The sequence below is a fragment of the Bufo gargarizans genome, chromosome 2 (assembly GCF_014858855.1).
Source record: "Bufo gargarizans isolate SCDJY-AF-19 chromosome 2, ASM1485885v1, whole genome shotgun sequence".
Lineage (NCBI taxonomy): Eukaryota > Metazoa > Chordata > Amphibia > Anura > Bufonidae > Bufo > Bufo gargarizans.
The window spans coordinates 109,336,397-109,355,991 of NC_058081.1; the positions used below are offsets into that span (position 1 = coordinate 109,336,397).

At 42.8% G+C, this 19,595-nt stretch overlaps 1 protein-coding gene across 1 annotated transcript in view; it reads left to right on the forward strand.

The window, feature by feature from the left end:
- LOC122929551 (cartilage intermediate layer protein) overlaps positions 1-19,595 on the forward strand; it is a 47,602-nt gene that overhangs the window by 13,007 nt on the left and 15,000 nt on the right. The window contains exons 3-4 of the mRNA XM_044283165.1: positions 8,700-8,812; positions 16,417-16,512. Of these exons, the coding sequence (XP_044139100.1) occupies positions 8,752-8,812; positions 16,417-16,512 (157 nt within the window). The 5' untranslated portion in view covers positions 8,700-8,751. The remainder of the gene's footprint in view (positions 1-8,699; positions 8,813-16,416; positions 16,513-19,595) is intronic.

Genomic DNA, 19,595 nt, shown 5'->3' on the forward strand with positions numbered 1-19,595 from the left:
CTATCACCTCCACACTGTCATTGTGCCACTCTGTGGCCTCCTGATGCTGCTGATGCCACCTCCACACTGTCATTGTTCAATTCTGTGGCCTCCTCCTGATGCTGCTGCTGCTGACACCTCCACACTCTGTCATTGTGCCACTCTGTGGCCTTCTGATGCTGCTGCTACCTCAACACTGTCATTGTGCCACCTTGTGGCCTCCTCCTGATGCTGCTGCTGCCACCTCCACACTATGTCATCTTGCCACTCTGTGGCTTCCTGATGCTGCTGCCACCTCTACACTGTCATTGTGCCACTCTGTGGCCTCCTGATGATGATGCTGCCAACTCCACAGTGTCATTGTTCCACCCCGTGGCCTCCTCCTGATGCTGCTATCACCTCCACACTGTCATTGTGCCACACTGTAGCCTCTTCCTGATGCTGCTGCCACCTCTAGACTCTATAATTGGGCTACTCTGTGGTCTCCTCATGCTGCTTCCACCTCACTACTATGTCATAGGGCAACTCTGTGGATTTCTCATGCTGTTCCCACCCTCCCCACTTCATGACTAGGCCACTATTTTGCTTTTCCGCCCGGCTGACATTATCATTTATTTGACCCATCTTCTGATCTGTCCTGATGCTGCTGCTGCCACCACCTCCACACTCTGTCATTGTGCCACTCTGTGGCCTTCTGATGCTGCTGCCACCTCAACACTGTCATTGTGCCACCTTGTGGCCTCCTCCTGATGCTGCTGCTGCCACCTTCACGCTCTGTCATTGTGCCACTCTGTGGCCCCCTGATGCTGCTGCCACCTCTACACATTTTGCTTTTCCGCCTGGCTGACATTATCATTTATTTGACTCTTCTTCTGATCTGTCAGAAGGAAGGAAAAATGAGACGCACAACGGATCCTTTCTATGTAACAGCTGTAAGGCCTGCATGACATGGTCTGTTTTTTTTGCAGATTGAAGTGCTGATTTAGTCAAATATTATCTACTTTTCTGCATCTGTAATGCACTGCAGGTTTTCTCTCTACGATGCCAGAAAATCTGCAGTGTATCCACTACATGTGAACACATCCTTATGCATTAGAGTACGGCCATGCATTCAGGTTTCTTGATGCAGTTTTGGAAGCCAAAACCAGAAGTGAATAAAAAAAAAGTGCAGAAGTCGTATTTGTTTTTTATAGGTTCTCTTCTTTTATGATCCACTCCTGATTTTGGCTTCCAAAAGGAGCCTGCCCTTGTGTTCCTACCCTTATAGCACTAATAGTGTTTCGCTCATCCAGTAGATGTGGATGCTCTTTTAATAAGACGGAAAACTCGTATTAATGTTAGAAGTTAAAACGGAGATTGTCAGTACCATCGTCAGCCAGTTAACAAGAGGAAATGTGGAACACGTCCTTTTAGACATTGGCAGACGTTTCTGGAGGATGTTGTTTCATGGTAAAATAGTGCCAAGGATACTAATGGCACGTGTGGCAGCCTGGCGGGGGTGGTAGATATGTACCTATACAGATGTGAGTATATATATTTTTATTGGAAGACATGCAGGGAACTAATTCTAGGCTTCTACCTCAAGGATACAGGAGCAGATGGCAGCAGGGCCAGAAGTAAATAATGAAAAACCCAGACGTTTCTCCGAAATCACTCCTCTATCAGATGAATGCATCCAGAGCGAGAGAAGCTATAAGCTTACAGCCCAGTGAAACATATAGCAGAGGACTGTTCCAGCGTCTCCCTTCAGATAGCACTGATGCATAAAGCAGCCTGTGTTCTCGTAACATCTTCAAACAATAGCACTGCATGATGTCACACACCTTCACGCAGTCAACTGGTTAGGACATACGATTAGACGCTTGGTTAACAAGTAGCACTTTTGTCTTTTATGTCAGTTTTTTAGATTCTTATTTCAAGGTAAAAAAAAAGTTGAAATTTATCCGACAGACTAAATAAAAGTCTTACTTCTCCTTAGATTTGCAATGAATGGGGTTTAGGCCTCTCGCACCCATGAATCGATGTCTGTTGCACAAAAAACACCAGCAAATAAGAAAAAAAATTCAAATGTCATGGACCCCAGAAAAAAGCACCACAAGTGAAGAATACCGCCTGTACAAAAAAAACTTTGTACTGTGCTTCAGAATGACCATAGACTTACAGCTAACATCTTAAAGTTTAGTTTTTGCCTAAAAATCTCAGCAAAAATGCTAAAAATAAAAAAATATGTGAAAATGCTGCAAATAACTTATGAATGAAACCAGCTTTAATAAAAAAAAAAGTTTACAGTAGAGCAGCAGTATGTTACCTAGTTTAGGCGTATCCTTTTAGTAGGAAAAGAGTCCGCAGAGGGACACGTGGGTGCAAGCAGTGTCGGACCCCGGCTTGGGGTCCCAGAAGTACATCCCAAAATAAATCAGCAGAACTCCTTCCGTTCAACGCAATGTGATGTATTTAGTAACCAAAACGCATCATTAGAGAACGCGATGTTTAAACTCTCCTGAGTCTTTTTCAAGCTTATTGCATTGAATGGAAGGAGTGCTGCGGCTTTCTTTTTGGATGAAACCAGCTTTGGGAATATATCACTAGCTGTAGCAACACATGTAACCCCCTTCGGTACCCCGAAAATAAACAGGCCACTCTTCTATGATTTAAAGCTGCAACTTTGCCCTTCTAGGAGCAGTTTCCATATAGAGGTTGCTGGAAGTTTCGTTGGGTGCCTGTTCAAGATTTATCTCCATTCGGTGGGATTAAACAGCGAGCAGGTCAGCGGCATTTAAAGTGAAAAACTTTGCCAAAAACCGCTGTGGTTTCTGTTGTGGAATACGCTGCAGATTTTACCTCTGGATAATCCGCTGAACATACCCTTTTGTAGAAAAAAACACCATCTCCGGATGTTAGCTAAAAGTCTACGATGGGGGCGTTGTCATTATTCCTAGAGGCTCTGCTCTCTCTGCAACTGTCACACCTGTCACACCCTCTCCACTTTGATTGACAGAACCAGGTATGCGTGATCACATTTACACTGCCTAGGCCTATCAAAGTGCAGAGGGTGCAGCAGTTGCAGAGAGAGCAGAGTCTCTAGGTGTAACAGCAACGCCCCCGTTGCTCCTATAGGCTCATTTGCATATATAAAAAAATATTTTTTCTCAGCAATGCGGGCACATATGTACATAGGACCAACACAGATGCCTTCAGCTGCCAAGTGCACATGTAACAGGTCAGCCAGTTTCATAGGTACAACCTGCTGACAGATGTCCTTGAACACTGGTAACACTGGCGTTCAGTTCAATTTATGATCAAGATATCACCATTTGCAGATTTAGAGCATGGGAAATCTGCAGTGAAATCTCCCTGTGTGGCTATACCCTAGAAAGGGACAGAATCCAATATATCATCCATGAGGTTTCCTCCGTGGAGCTTCCCATAACAGCTGTTTTTTTCTGGTTTCATGTTTCTCTCACAAAAGCAGATTGATTCTACAGACGTCTACCAATCTTCCCATTTCCCGGGGGTGGGGGGTTAGTTGACAGAACAAAAGGTGTGTGAAGCAGTCATTTTTTTGACACTTGAGGATTTTCAACTTCTGGCCTGAAGCTTCCTCCACTGCATGCTAATCTGGGCGTAGGCAGCAGATGACTTTATGGTCTTTCCAAGTTATATGAGACGTAGATGTAGGCAGAGTAAAATGTCACAGAGACACTTATTGATATCATCTGATGTAATGTCTCAAAGGACAGGAGTAGTGCTGCCCTCAGGTAACTACAATCTATGGTGCCAATGGAATCACAAAGATTTCATAGTGTACTAATAGATTGGTTTGTTGAATCCTCAGTGTCATATGTGTTCATTGGCTTAGAAATGCAATAAAATATGGTCAGTCTGGAGAATTTAATTTGAAGTGCGGAGGTGGAAATGACTAGGGAAATTCTGCCAAGGCGATGGAACAATTTTAAACAACAAACAAAATCTAAGAAAGCACCTTTCTCTGCAGAATCTGTTAGAAGTGGCACATGTGAGGTAGAGCAAGCACTGAAAACACAGGATGTTGTCTGCATCTGAACACACAGCGTTTAAGGGGTTATCCGAGACTAACAAATGCTCCCCATAAGTCCAGGCCCATCACCCTGAATCTACTTACCTGGCTCCCTGCGCCGCTCCTGGTCCCTGCACTGCCGCATCTGCTTCTCCCCGTGCGTAGATGAAAACATCTGGTGTCGGAGGGAAAGAAGGGCGTGCCTCCCTACTATTGCGGTTGATGTTAGAGATGCACGCCCTTCTCCCCCCCCCCCCCCCTCCCAACACTGGATGTTTTCATCTGCGCATGGGGAGAAGCAGCTGCGGCGGTGCAAGGACCAGGAGCGGCACAGGGAGCGGGGAGCCAGGTAAGTAGATTCACTGTGAGGGGCCCGGCATATGGGGTAGCATTTGTTAGTCTCGGATAAGTAGTTTAAAAAAATTGCCTTCTTTTTTTTTCAAGACACAGCAGCACTTTGGACCATTGGCTGTACCAATTCAACCCATGGACTTGATTGGTGTTTTAGGGAAAAAAATGTTGTTCCCCTCTTCTTCCTTTTGGAAATGTACAAATAATGTGACAACTAAATGTTCCCATTCCTCTAGGTAATGTCCCTATACAGTGCTGGCAGTGTCACACCACAGAGGCACATGTCCAAATGAAAGGGCAAATGGTAATTAGAGATGAGTAAAGTTTTGAAAAATTCTATTCGGCATCTTCTATGACGTTCTACAAGAAATTTGATTCATTATAAATTAATTGGCCACAAATCGCTATAAATCAGGTATACCCAGGCCACTCTGTCTTAGGGTACAGCCACATGGAGCAGTCGTGCTGCTGGCGTGTTGCTGCCATGCTGTGAAGTAGAGCCACGCAGCCGATTAGCCCGCAGCTGCCTTTTATTTAATAATAAAGACCGCATATATAGTGTATAGTGTTTAGTCCTTCTTCATTGTTAATGGCTGTCCGGCACCTTTAATGCACCTTTAAACATGGCCTGTACCCACTTCTCCAACCCCAGCACTCTCCTGCCCCACAGGTGGGAGACCTTCTTCTGCCATCTGCTTTTCCTCCTTTTCCACATCATCTAATATCAATGAGAATATGTCATCAGGAACATTCAGCTCCTCCACTCTCTGCATCTTGCTGAATTTTCTAATACATGGAGACTTTGAAGGATGATTTGGAAGAAGTAAAGCCTGCAAAAGATGAGGATGTTCATCATTAAGACCTGGCCCCCCTAAGGGGTGCAGACTGGATGGTATTGGTTGGCACTCTGGCAGTAGAATAATAAAGACTTCCACCTTATTGGTATTGAATTACATACCTTAGTTTATGGCTTATGTAGGAATAAGTAAATGTAGGAATAAATAAATGAAACTGATGTGGAATAAGTCTCCCTGCACTGTCCCTGCAGTCTCCCTGAACTCTCCCTGCACTGTCCCTGAATTGTCCCTGCACTCTCCCTCTCCAATATTCTTTTATTAATCATTTTCAACAACACTGTCTCTAGCGCATGAGCACTTGCCACGTCTCTCCCTATGCTCAGCTCACAGGAAAATGGTGGAGACTGTGCGGGATGAGGGTTTTATAGCACTGCGACATCACAAGGGATGGCTATCTGTGGATTGGCTGGCTGCACAGCATTATGGGTGACCTTGCTTTCCTGGGCTTGCCTCCTCCACATTTAGTTTCACTTTGTAACACATACAGCCGCCATTTTTGAAAAATCTGATTCGTTACCACGAAGCCCAAGGAAATTTGGATTCGTTGTGAATCAAAGTTTTCCTAAACTTCAGACTGAATTCCGCTTTGAATGCTTCGCTTTGCTCAACACTAATGGTAATGTCCAATTATTTATTTATTTGTGTATCTCCAGACAAAATAGGAGCGGCGCAAGATAGAGTTATGAAGAGATTTGCCAGCATTTTTATTTTATAGGGAATGCAAGTATATGCTGCTATATAAATGTGACATATTACATCCAGTATCCTAATATCATCTTCGAAGGGTTCTCCAGTCATTTCATTTATTCAGTGCATGGTAATACCCTGTGGAAGGAAGATCTTTACATAGCACTTACTTGTCCCTTGTTCTGCCGATGCCGTCGCTGTTTCTTTTCCTGTTCAGCTGCATTTACTATACCTGGATGGAAGAGCCTGCAGCACGACAGATGGGTAAGTACTATGTAAAATAACTTCTTTCCACAGGTTATTACCAAGCATTGATTAGACAAGGGGACTAGAGAATCCTTTCAACATACACCATGGGGCAAGTTATCATGAGTATCAGTTTGCGTTGCTGTCATTTGTGCTGTGTGTATGTCACTGTGGTTGAGAGAATGTATGGAGTGGGCTGCTGTGGTGAGCCTGCTCCATGCACAGCGATTGCTGGCTATTCAATACAGCAGGCCCCAGCCACAGTAATGGGGAATGGCAATCTCACTGAACCCCATCATTTAACACCTCAGATGTCGCGATCAACAGTGGTCACGGCATCTGTGAGGTAAGGCAGAGAGATGCGGCTCCCTCTGCCTTCCAATCAGAGCCACCAATAGTGAAATTGTGGGGCTCCGATCATTTACCATGGCAGCCTGAAGTCTTCCAGGCCTACCATGGTAAGCCCCCTGCTGAACTATGTACAAAGCACAGCTCAGCAGGAAGCACATCCGAATCCTTTTCACCCTAATGGATCTCTATTAAGATGAATGGTTCAGGGGATAAAAAGATCCCAGGTTCTAGCCCCCTAACGGGGTTCAAAGTTAATACTGTAAAAATATTAAAAGTTCACCCCCCTTTCCCAATTTTACATACAAAAATATAGTAACAATAAAAAAATAGGCATATCAGGTATCGCCATGTCCAAAAATGTCTGAACTAATAAAATGTTACAAAAAAATTCCTGTGTGGTTTACAAACAACATCTCCTAGCAACCATCAGTGAAAAACGCATTGCATCCGCACTTGCTTGCGGATGCAATGCATTTTTCACGCAGCCCCATTCACTTCTATGGGGCCAGGGCTGCGTGAAAAACGCAGAATATAGAACATGCTGCGATTTTCACGCAACGCAGAACTGATGCGTGAAAAACAACGCTCATGTGCACAGACCCATTGAAATGAATTGGTCAGGATTCAGTGCGGGTGCAATGCGTTCACCTCCCGCATTGCACCCGCGCGGAAATCTCGCCCGTGTGAACTCAGCCTAATAGTGATCAAAAAGTAATATGTACCACAAAAATGGTACCAATAAAAACTACAGTTCGTTACACACAAAAAAGCCCTCATACAGCTCTCTAAACAAAAGTCTAAAATTTTTTTTTTAAGTAGTAAAAATAAAATAAAAACTATACAGGTTGGGTATCGCCATATTCATATTGTGCTGCAGAATAAGGACATTGTTTCATTTTTAGCGCACAGTAATGTGATGTAAAGACCCCCAAAACCTTGGCAGAATTGTAGGTTTTATTCAATTTAACCCCACAAAGAATTTATTTTCCGTCTTCCAATAACAGATATGGTAAAATGAAAGGTGCCCTTAAAAAATACAACTGATCCCACAAAAAATAAGTCCTCATACGGCTATATGAACACAAAATTTCAAACAGTTATGGCTATTGGAACATGGGGAGGCAAAAACGAAAATGAAAAAACTAAAATGGGCCTGGTATTTAAGGGATTAAACATAACATTTTATTTCTTGCTGTGTTATTCCAGTTTTTGTGCAAATTTTCTTACTGGAGAAATGTCATGCCTTTTTTGCATCCTAATTAAAACCTAATTAACATAGGTAACCAAGGCTACTTTTAAACTCTTTTTCGAAAGTGTCGAAAGATGTGTAAAAATCACAAAATGTTGAAAAATGTGCACCAAAATGGTGCGCACTGTGCACCAAAATGTGCAACTTTTATTCTGCCATAATTATGGCACAAAAAGAAAGATATATTCCCTCCACCCAGCAGAAATATCTACCAGCATTCCCTCAGCTTGTCCAGATATGACCCAATCCGGAATGGAGTCTTGTATAGACAGTTTACCAAAGAAGGAGGTATGACAACGGTGGCATACACTCCAGAGTGACAGTCACATAGTAACTGCATTATCATGTATTAGACTATGATGTGTATGAACATAGCCAAGCTCCCTAGCCTATAGCTGGGTTTAAACGGCCTCTGGCTCCCAGTCATACTAGTGGGACAGATTGCCCACAGTGGGCATTGTAAACATATTTTTGCATAAATTGCACTCCTCGGCTAAATCGGAACGTTAAAGTTTGCTACCTTTGAAAGTTCTTTAGGGAGCTCTTAGAATCAACCCTTTAAGTCAGCTTCAGGAATGTTTGCAACTTTTTAAAAACTGTGCCTCCATTTTATGTGGATGATTGTGGAAAACAATTATTCTTGAGTAAAGACATGTTATATGTTGAACTTTACCAGCTACCTCATTCCTCACCTGACTGGTTCCTGCCTTGCACCTTACTGCTATTAACATCAAAGGCACCCCATGTTCCAATAGGCTGGAAACCCCTACAAGGGTGCACCAGGGTAAAAACCCAGGGGATCTCTGGAGCAGGACAGTCACCACCCTGAGTAACACCACCATCCTCACACCACTACTACTCTCGTCCTCTACCCTCATGCCTCCCACTCGGGGCCTATATGAAGAATACATATTTAATAGATGTTGATAAAATGTTTTGGCAGGTGTTTGCTGTCTTGGACCAGTGAAACCCAGGAGAAGACGCTCTAGGGTACGATGCGATCTGGCTTATTAATTTGCCTGCTGCTCTTAGAGGTGGCCTATGTAACTGGACAAGGTATGTGTTCATTGTACAAGATTTTCTAATCTGGTAGCATTTATGTGAGGAGAATGATTTGCACGGGTTACAGATGTCTTGAATAAATCAAGAATAAGGAACATTCATTTCAGATTTATCTACTGCCATTGGGGAAATGTTACCATGTACTTTGTGGCGTTTTCACGCACTTGCAGCTGTCTGCATCCTGTCAGAGTGATATGTTTATTTCAAACCTGTGTTGACTTAATGCACATTTATTTTACATTAATACAATGCAGCGGTTCACATCAGGGAATGATTATGACTTGTAGAACTCATTATTAATGATATTCATAATAATAAGTATCACAATGTTACTGGTTGATGCAAGCAAAAAGGACAATTTTCCAGAGCTTGCTATGGGTGCATAGAAATATCCTACCAATTTGTGTGTGCTCCTATAAAACGTTATGGGTCTTCATGGTTACTGACCAGAAAAAAAAAACTGTAATTAAAGAATCAGACTACACAGGGTTTGTTTCTAGTCTGTATCCATGGAGATGCATCTGTAGATACAATATGCCAGTCTCAATGAAAGGTTTGTAGAGACACAAGCTTTTTAATGATTTTAGCTTATTTTCTACCAGTCCATGTACCAGAAAAGCAAATATATACCAGCTGTGAGCTGCTGCGGATTTGTACTACAATTTATGCCAGTGTCTGGTGTAAATTATAGTGAATTTGTTAGGCCAGACCCCTCCCACCATACCCAATCCACTTTTCTCATTGCTTTCCAAAAGTGAAAAAGTCACAAATTAAAACGCTGATACTTTTTTTACACCATTAAAATGGTGTAAAAACAATGATCAATTTTCCCCAAAAAGTAGGACATTCTTCATCAAGGCTATTTCTTTACTGATTGGGATGGTGGACATACCCTTTAACTTTAACAATATGAACTATGTTTAAATGAATTAATTAATTAAAGTATTAGGATAAGGCCAAACAATGCGATTCCAGTCTGGCTGATTGCAGGCAGGCAAACATTCTGGCTACTATAGGTGGCCATGGCGATTGTGCATTTGGCCTAACCCTTAGGATGTCTGTACATGGAGCAGTTTCTGATGCATAGCAGCATCCATGCGGTTCTCCTATACAAGCTACACAGTCAAAAACTGCATCACAAAGCCATGATAATTCATGTAAAAAAAATGGTAACTTGGCTCTATGTGTATGAATAGCCTTATTTATCACAATATTGTTCCATTGGTCTGCTATAAAAAAGAATCACCTGTCAGTAGTTGAGAAGTTCAAGCCTATCTACATCTTCCACAAGTTCAGTGGAGTGCTAATAGGACTAATGTTTGTGATCTGTGATCAAATATCCAGCAGACTTGGAGTTTTTTGCGATGATTACATCATGATCACATCACATGTATTACGGGACCATGACCTTTTTGTTGTACTACTGTACTAAAGTCATCATGTAGCTGTCACGAATACAGGGGAGGGGAGGGACACAGAACTAGGCCTCAAGACTAGGGAGAGGGAAAAGGTCACCTCCTAGGCCTAAACCTGGCCTTGACTCCTGTCAGTATGTATAGACCCTGAAAGTGAGAAAATACATACGCTGGAACCTAGACTCTAGGAGCCCTGAAATGCCCTAGGTAGTGGCAGGGAATGAGACTTCTGGTTCCTTCCCAGGTGAACAAACCAGCGTCTCCCTGAGGCCTAGTAACAACAAGAACAGGGGAACAACCAAATACAAAGAGCAGTACAACTTATCTTATAGAAAATGGATGATCAGGAACACAGGTAAGGTCCACACACCAACTCTTTCAAATCCAAGCAGAGAACATCAACCGCATGGTATGAAGTGTGAGACCAAACTAACTAGGGAAAGCAGTAATGACCACGGGCTGCACCTGGCGAGAGGTGTGGTCATTACCAAACCACAACACTGAGAATCAAGAGTTAACCTCACGTGCAGTCAGTCTCTCCGATCTTCTAACCTCTGTCACAGAAGGTACCGTGACAGTAGCCCTATAAAACTACATTTGGTATATTAATCCCCAAAAATACTTTAAATTTATAAATGCTAAAAAACTAAGGTCAGAGCAGGTAGTTCCCCTAAATAATAGTAATGGGTGTATGGTCACTGAGAATCAGGGAAAGGCAGAGTAACTAAATGAGTTTTTAGCTCTATATATGAAAGAAGAGAAAGGAGATAATGTCAGTGGTGCCAAAGTTTTTAGTACATCTGTTAATATACTAAATTGGCTAACTTAAAGAACCCAGTTCAGTTATTGCTATGCCCCTGGTCATAATTTTTAGCAATTCTTTAGTGACTGACACAGTGCCAAGCGACTGGAAAAAGTTAGATATGGTGCCGATATTCAAAATGGGCACCATATTGTAGATGAGTAAGTTTAACTTTTGTTGCAGGACAAATGTTTTAAGGACTCTTTAGAGACTATATATAAAAGTATGTGACTGTTATCATCATAAGTGATAACCAGCATGGGTTTATCCAGGACAGAAGTTGCCAGACTAACCTGATTTGTTTTTATGAGGAGGTGAATAGAAGCCTGGACAGAGGAGTGGTTGTGGATGTTGTGTTCTTGGACTTTGCAATGGCATTTTATACTGCCCATCATAGACATTTAATAGGTAAAATAAGGTCACATAGACTTAGAAATTATAGTTTGTAATTGGATTGCAAACTGGCTGAAGAACCGTGTCCAGAAAGTTGTGGTCAATGATTTCTATTCTGAATGGTCCCTGGTTATAAGTGGTGTACCCCAAGGCTCAGTGTTGGATAAATATATAAAAAGTGATCAAAAAGTCATACACACTCTAAAGTGATATCAGTAAAAACTACAGATCTCCCTGAAAAAAATAAGTCTCCATACAGCTCCATAGACATAACTATAAAATTTTTTTTTTTTTTACATATTAAAACACAAGAAAAGGTATGCAAATGTGGTGTAATCGTACTGTGGTATAATCGCTGTAATCATACTGACCTGGATAATTAAAGTACCAGGTCAGTTTTACCACCTAGTAAAAACAAAAACCCATAAGACTTTTGTGGAATTGATGTTTTTTTCCAATTCCCCCATATTTGGTTTTTTAACAGCTTTCCATTAAAGTTATAGCTCCAGGAAGGCAGGGAGTAACAAATTAAAACACAAAAAAAAACTGAAAACCCAAGGGTCAGGAAGGCGTTAAGGGGTTGTTAGAGATAAGCAAATCAATTGTAAAATAATAACATTCTCCTTGATGTTTCCCCAAAATTCTGATTCTAGCCATACCCAAATCTTTTGCAATTCAATTCAGACAAATCTTTGAAAATAGCAACCACCATTTTACAGTTCAGAATACAAAGAAGAAGGCATTTGCCACCAAAAAAGGAAAATATTTGGACCACATTTTAATTTAAAAATAAAATCTGACAGTGCAGTGTGTAATTAAACAGTCTATTCGTTACCACCGGCTACCATCTCGTTTTACCCATAGTCACACATGTTGATATTACTTTGACATTACCAATACTGTATTGGCATTAAAGAGCTTGGAAGGGGCTGGCCACAGTCCTGCAAGACCTCAGAGTGTCATACATGACTTTTCAGGGAAATCTGAGCACTTTTGATTTGGATAGAGTTTCTACATCACCAAATCAAATCTGCCAAACAATTTTCTAGCATTGGATCCAAAACGAATTTCAAGAAATTCGCTCAATTCTAGAGGTTACCTCAGTAAAGATTGACTGCATATTACTAAGATATGCCATCAATATTTCATCAGTGGAACGGAGTAGCCAATGGCCTACAGCACTACCTCCAAAAAAAAGCCAAGAGAGGCCTACAGGAGAGACAAGAGTGACAGCTGTTCTACCACTTCATTCCATAGAACTTGGACTCTTTAATGGAGTCAGGTACATTAAAATGTGATATATGCTGTACAGTTTAGTCCCATACAGAAAAGTATCTTGTTTGACTGTCGTAAATGCCCACTTATAGCCTGACAGGGGGATGTGTTCACGTATGTGATTATTTAGAGTGCAGTATGCACTTCCTGAATTAGATGTTCTCACGATGGAGCAGCTGTTGCATGATTTCCACCCATCCCTGGAATTCACCACTGAAGAATTTTCCTTGTTTCTACACAGTCTAACTATAGAATACTTGAGATCAGGTGGCCAAAGCTTTATTTTTGGGATCTTGACATTCATTGGATGTCAAATAATAGATGAAGAATTGTCTTCTTCAGACACATGATGATGTTGAGTGGGTCATCCTTAAATAACCTGCTAGTCAAAAGTACAAAGACCCCCCCCCCCCCCGACCCCAACAGTGATTTATATTGTACTCCAACTAGTACATCTCTATATTTATCATGACTTGAATGGCTTTCAAGTACTAAAACTAATAGTTATAGCATCTTTAAAGGGAAACTACTAGTACAAATAGATAAACATTTGTTAAATTTCATTTAGGTTAAGGCCACTTGGTGAATTTTGGCTGCATAGCATTAAGATTGCACCACCACGTTCACCTAACAATAATAAACATGACAAAAAGAAATGCAGCAGTTTGGATTTCTGTGGATACTGTGGTAATGTGGTCAAAGCAACTTGTGACTCATAACGCAACCACATTCACCATCATTGGCTGTCTTGTTTAGCGCAACTACACGTCACATGTAGTCCGAGCCTTAAATACCTACAGTACTTTTATGCTAGCATATGATTCATTGAGTTTACAAGCCCAAATTCTGAGGTTGCTCTACTAGAAGATTCTGTGTGACAACATGTCCATCAAGCTTAGTGTTCTAATGTAGACACCGGAGAAAACGCATTAATACTGCCCCCATGTGTGTTAGAGTATGACCACATGGTGAGGTCTTCATTAGTTAAATAAGAGGCAGCTGAGGCTCACGACTGCGCCGCGTGGTTGTGTTCTTTTATTTTGCAGCATGATTTTAGAGTTAATTTTGTGGCAAACTTATCTAATATATTTCACCCCATTTTTCACTCTTGTCACATTTTACAGAAGGTGTGGTCATTTTTGTTACATTTGTGGCTTTATTTTGATTTATGCCAGTCTGCTGGTGGTGCATTTTATTTAAGGCTCCTTTCACACTAGCGTTCGTCGGTCCGCTCGTGAGCTCCGTTTGAAGGAGCTCACGAGCGGACCCGAACGCCTCAATCCAGCCCTGATGCAGTCTGAATGGAGCGGATCCGCTCAGACTGCATCAGTCTGGCGGCGTTCAGCCTCCGCTCCGCTCGCCTCCGCACGGACAGGCGGACAGCTGAACGCTGCTTGCAGCGTTCAGCTGTCCGCCTGGCCGTGCGGAGGCGAGCGGATCCGTTCAGACTTACAATGTAAGTCAATGGGAACGGATCCGCTTGAAGATGTCACCCTGTGGCTCAATCTTCAAGCGGATCCGTCCCCCATTGACTTTACATTGAAAGTCTGAACGGATCCGCTCAGGCTGCTTTCACACTTAGAATTTTTTCTAAGTTATTAATGCAGACGGATCCGTACTGAACGGAGCCTCCGTCTGCATTAATATGATCGGATCCGTTCAGAACGGATCCGATCGAACGCTAGTGTGAAAGTAGCCTAAGTTGCATTTCAAAAGTAACTTCACTCAATCACTATATCTTCTTGGCTAACATAAAGCGCAAAGTGGTACAAACAGAGATTTATTTTATGCAAAAACTTCAAAGGTATTACAGGATTACAAAAACATGGCTGCTTTGTTCCACAAAAATAGAGCCACGCTAACATCGATGGAGCAGAGTGGCAATGCTAGACTCCACCAATGGGCAAGGGTGGCACTGTTTTTTTTTTTTATAAACAACTGCGTGAACGAATTTTTTTTCCCCCCAATAGAGGAGATGTCTAAACACCAGAAAAAAATGGCAAAAGCTTCAAAATGTTGCATTAAAAAAATGCAATAGACCTGAAAAACTTCACCTAATTAACAAAAACACTAGTAGCATAAAAACACACGCATGTCCTGCTTTTCAAATTATTTTTACTGAAAATGATCCCAGTGGGATCTCTAAATCACTATTGACATGAATATCTACTGTAAATCCTAATTGACTTGAACAGTGGATGTTATGTGGTAGCTTTATTTCATTATATTACATAGATTAACCAATGTCACATTGCAGCCTCACAATGCAATCATTCAATCCACTCCTTTTTTATTTAATACTACTATACCTAGTAGGTTTCACACAGACATAATCATCCACCTGCATTTCTAAAAAAATTTAAAGCGAACCTTTCACCTGCATTTCACTTAATAAACTATCAAAAGTACCTTATAGATCATCCTCATTGTGTTATCATACAGTCTTGTCCCGCTTTTCTGCCATGTATATGCATGAAAATATTGCCTTATAAAGTACTCTTCTCCAGCTCTACAAGTCACAATAGAAGTCAAGGGGGTAGCCCTTCCCTCGCTGTAACTCCCCTGTCCTAACGCCGCCTCTATGCAGTCTAATTGACACCCGGCTCAGTCGCTGGGACCGCGCTTGTACAGGCGGCGCATGCGCCGTCGGCCTCAGTAGCAGCGCGATCCCGTCTATCGAGCGGACTCAAGCGCGATCCTGTAACTGAATCGCGCATGCGCCGTCCCCGATGCCTGCCTGTCTTCTCTGCCTCACGCGCGCGCCCCAATCTTCACACTCCATGCGTCCACGTGATCACTGTTGACTTGCCGCAGATCGCAAGCCAGTGATCATCTGGAGCATTGTTATCATATTCAGCAGGTATTATATGTCAAAAACTCATAACATATTTCATGGGGCTATCTATCTATACATAGATATACACATGTGACAAACCCAGATTTAATTAGATGGCTATCTTGAATTCACTGTATACAGTTATAAAAAAGTAATTCTTTGTTTCAGTTACAGGATCGCGCTTGAGTCCGCGCGATAGACGGGATCACGCTGCTACTGAGGCCGACGGCGCATGCGCCGCCTGTACAAGTGCGGTCCCGGCGACTGAGCCGGGTGTCAATTAGACTGCATAGAGGCGGGGTTTGGGCAGGGGAGTTACAGCCTGGAGTGAGAGAAGGGCTACCCCCTTGACTTCTATCGTGACTTGTGGAGCTGGAGAAGAGTACTTTATAAGGCAATTTTTTTCATGCATATACATGGCGGACAAGACTGTATGATAACACAATGAGGATGATCTATAAGGTACTTTTGATAGTTTATTAAGTGAATTGCAGGTGAAAGGTTCGCTTTAAGGGAATCATATGAGAATCCTCAAAAGGCAACTGAACAGCTCCTGTCCTGAGTAAATACGTAGTAAGGAATTTAAACATATTCCATACAATATTGTATCAAATTCATCTCTTTCCTGGGACTCTCCAGAACTTCCTCTTGAGGATCCAACAAAACCTGTTTTCTTTTATGAATAATCCTTCTATAGATGAACAAATCCTTAATGGAAGTCAGCCCTGCTAGAGGCATATGGAATCAATAACCATAAGGCAGAACTTGCGAGTAAGACAGCAATACATAAAGCCATGGCCAGGTTGCCAAGATTCCTATAAAAGCTGGATACCTTCACAAATCGTCCATACTCCGATAAACATGTTATTAATTGCAGGACCTCGAAAAGGAGATGCTGTGCTGAGTCATTCCACACGGAAAATTCGTCCCGGGAAAAAAATCTTACCAGGTCCAGTAAAGATCAAAGCCGATGGTAAAGAAATTACCCTATGATATATAATATAAATTATGGGGGTCATTTATGACCAGATAATCGCCACTTTTGTGAAGCATATCTGGTGCAGATTCTGTCGCATTCCATGGTGTGGCAGAATCTAAGTTGGTTTAGGTGTAGAAAATGGTCTAAATGTAAGACATCAAAGATGCTGACATTTAGAATCGGGCTGATGCGCTGAAGTCATGTAGAGGGCAGCGCCTCTTCATAACTTTGGCGGATCCTCAGCCAGCTATGGGGCTTTATTAAGACCGGTGTCTAAAACGCCAGTCTTAATAAATGTGCCCCTATGTTCCTATGATATATGTACCTATAATATCTCATTGAGGATAAAGGTTGAGAATGGCACATAATCAAAAAAGTGAGAGATGTTGCTTACGCACACAAGCGTATTATGGCTCCTTACAATCTGCAAGCCATAACAGCTGTCCTGTAGACATCTATATGTCGATATGTTACCTCTGTATGCCTACGATACAGAACAATACATAGGGGGTATGTATTGTTTACTAACATCCTACACCAGTTTATTATTATTATTTTTTATTAGATATCTCTTTATTATCAGTTTTCAGTCTTTTTAACATCATTATGTCCTGCTTGTAGACAACAAGAATATCCATTGTCAGTTATATACAATAAATATAGTACAAAGCATATGGCTACATAGTCAAGACATACATCCAAACATGAAGTAATACAATATAGGCATCTTTAAGGTAATCAATAAAACCTCCCTTTAAATAAGTAACCCCCTTATCCCCCTCTCCACCCCTACCCCTACAAAAGCAGGACACAATTATAGCAATCTCCCTTCATCTCCACCCCTGGGTTACCGACACCGCAATACTTATTAGCAGACTATCACACAACACTATCCTCCAATCACCTATGTATCCATAGAGTATCTCCTACAAGCATCCATATCCACATTCAGCCATATCCTAACCAGGGGCGGACTGAGAACCCTCAGGGCCCCTGGGCAAAATAAATCAAGGGCCCCCTTACAGGCCCCACCCATGTTCTGCTGCAAGCCCCACCCTTGTCCCGCCCCCATGCCCCGCCTCCAGCCACACCCTACACAATCTTTAATAAGATTTCAAAGTTAAAGTGACACAAAAGGCACCCAGACCACTTCAGCTCATTGAAGTGGTTTGGTTTGGGTACAGTGTCCCTTTTGCAAATCGAGCTGCAATGTTCTAGAGAAACTGCATTGTTTACGTTCCAGCAATAAGTCAGTGTCTAGTGGCCGGCAGCCACCTGAGGGCTTCCTGGATTAAAACAGACCTTTGGTCTGGTATCTGACGCTGGACGTCCTCACACCCTGCATGATGACCTCCAGGGTCAAATTTTTCCCCATAGGAAAGCATTGATTCAATGCTTTCGTATGGGGTGATCTAATCTCAGCGTCCATTAGTGAGCCTCTGTTAGAAGCAGTGTGGGCATAACTACTATGAAGGGGGCACATATCTGGGCATAACTACAGTGAAGGGGGCACATATCTGGGCATAACTACTGTGAAGGGGGCACATATCTGGGCATAACTACTGTGATGGGGGCACATATCTGGGCATAACTACTGTGAAGGGGCACATATCTGGGCATAACTACTGTGAAGGGGGCACATATCTGGGCATAACAACTGTGAAAGGGGGGGCCCTTCACAGTAGTTATTAATCCCTTTCAGCAGTCCCCCCTTCAGTGAATACTGTGAAGGGCCTGCCCACAGATCATCCCCCCACCCACCTTGTACTTGTTCCACTGATCCGCTACTTGCTGGCTACATGGGCATGAGTTCAGTCACTTCAGTGCGCAATCCCATTCTGTGGCACGTGATCCCGCGAGACCCGTGGCCTACCACGGCAGGTCTTGCGGGATCACGCGCTGCAGGACGGGATTGCTCATCAAAGTGACTGAGCTCATTTCCGCGCAGCCCACAAGTAGTGGAACAATTACAAGAGGGGTGGGAAATAGCCAAATTTAAAAATATTTTTGAACCAAAAGGTGTTATGGGGGCTCTGTGGATGGCACTGTTATGGGGGCTCTGTGGATGACACTGTTATGGGGGCTCTGTGGATGGCACTGTTGTGGGGGGGGGTCTGTGGGTGACACATATATAGCACCTTATGCTATATATGTGTCATCCACAGATCCCCCCATAACAGTGTCCCTGTGAGTGAATGATCCCCAATACAGGTACTGGGGGCCTGCATCTGGTGGTGTAATGGCAGCGGGGCCCGGTGCACTCACTGTATTCTATTACACCGGGCCCCGCTCACTGTAATACTAATATTCATATGCGAACAACTTGAAATCCTCAGCGATCCTCTCCCTCTGAGCTCTCTGTACTCACAAACTCAGTAGAAGGCTGGGCGGCAGCGCAACTCACTGACGTCACGCGCCTGCTCCTCCCACTTTATGAATGAAGTAGGAGGAGCAAGCGCATGATGTCAGTGAGTTGCGCTGCCGCCCGGCCTGCTACTGAGTTTGTGAGTACAGAGAGCTCAGAGGGAGAGGATCGCTGAGGATTTCAAGTTGTTCACGAATGAATATTAGTATTACAGTGAGCGGGGCCCGGTGTTATGTTATTCTGCGGCGGGCCCCCATCCCGGCCGGGCCCTCGGACCATGTCCGAAGTGCCTGACCGGTGAGTCCGCCCCTGATCCTAACTCCATTTAAGTCGATCAGCAACCAGTTTGGCATACACACATCACATATATCAACAACTGTGGTCTTCCCTCCCTCCCCCCTCCCCATATATTTGCTTCCTAGTCATATTTACCTTCCATACTCAATACACTCACCTTGCACACAAAAAGCTTATTGTAAGCGCCAACCAGGGACTACAGCATCCAGAATTATCAATCCAGGTTCCCCATATCGCCTCAAATTTGGACAGATTTTTCCTTTTTTGGTATATTCCCCTTTCCAGGCGAATCACCATATTTAGTTTAGCAACATATTCCGATATATCTGGAGGTGTTGATTGGATCCATTTTGCCGCTAGCGTTTTCCTTGCCTGGTATAGCATTCTCCCTATTCCAGTGGTTATAACAGATTGT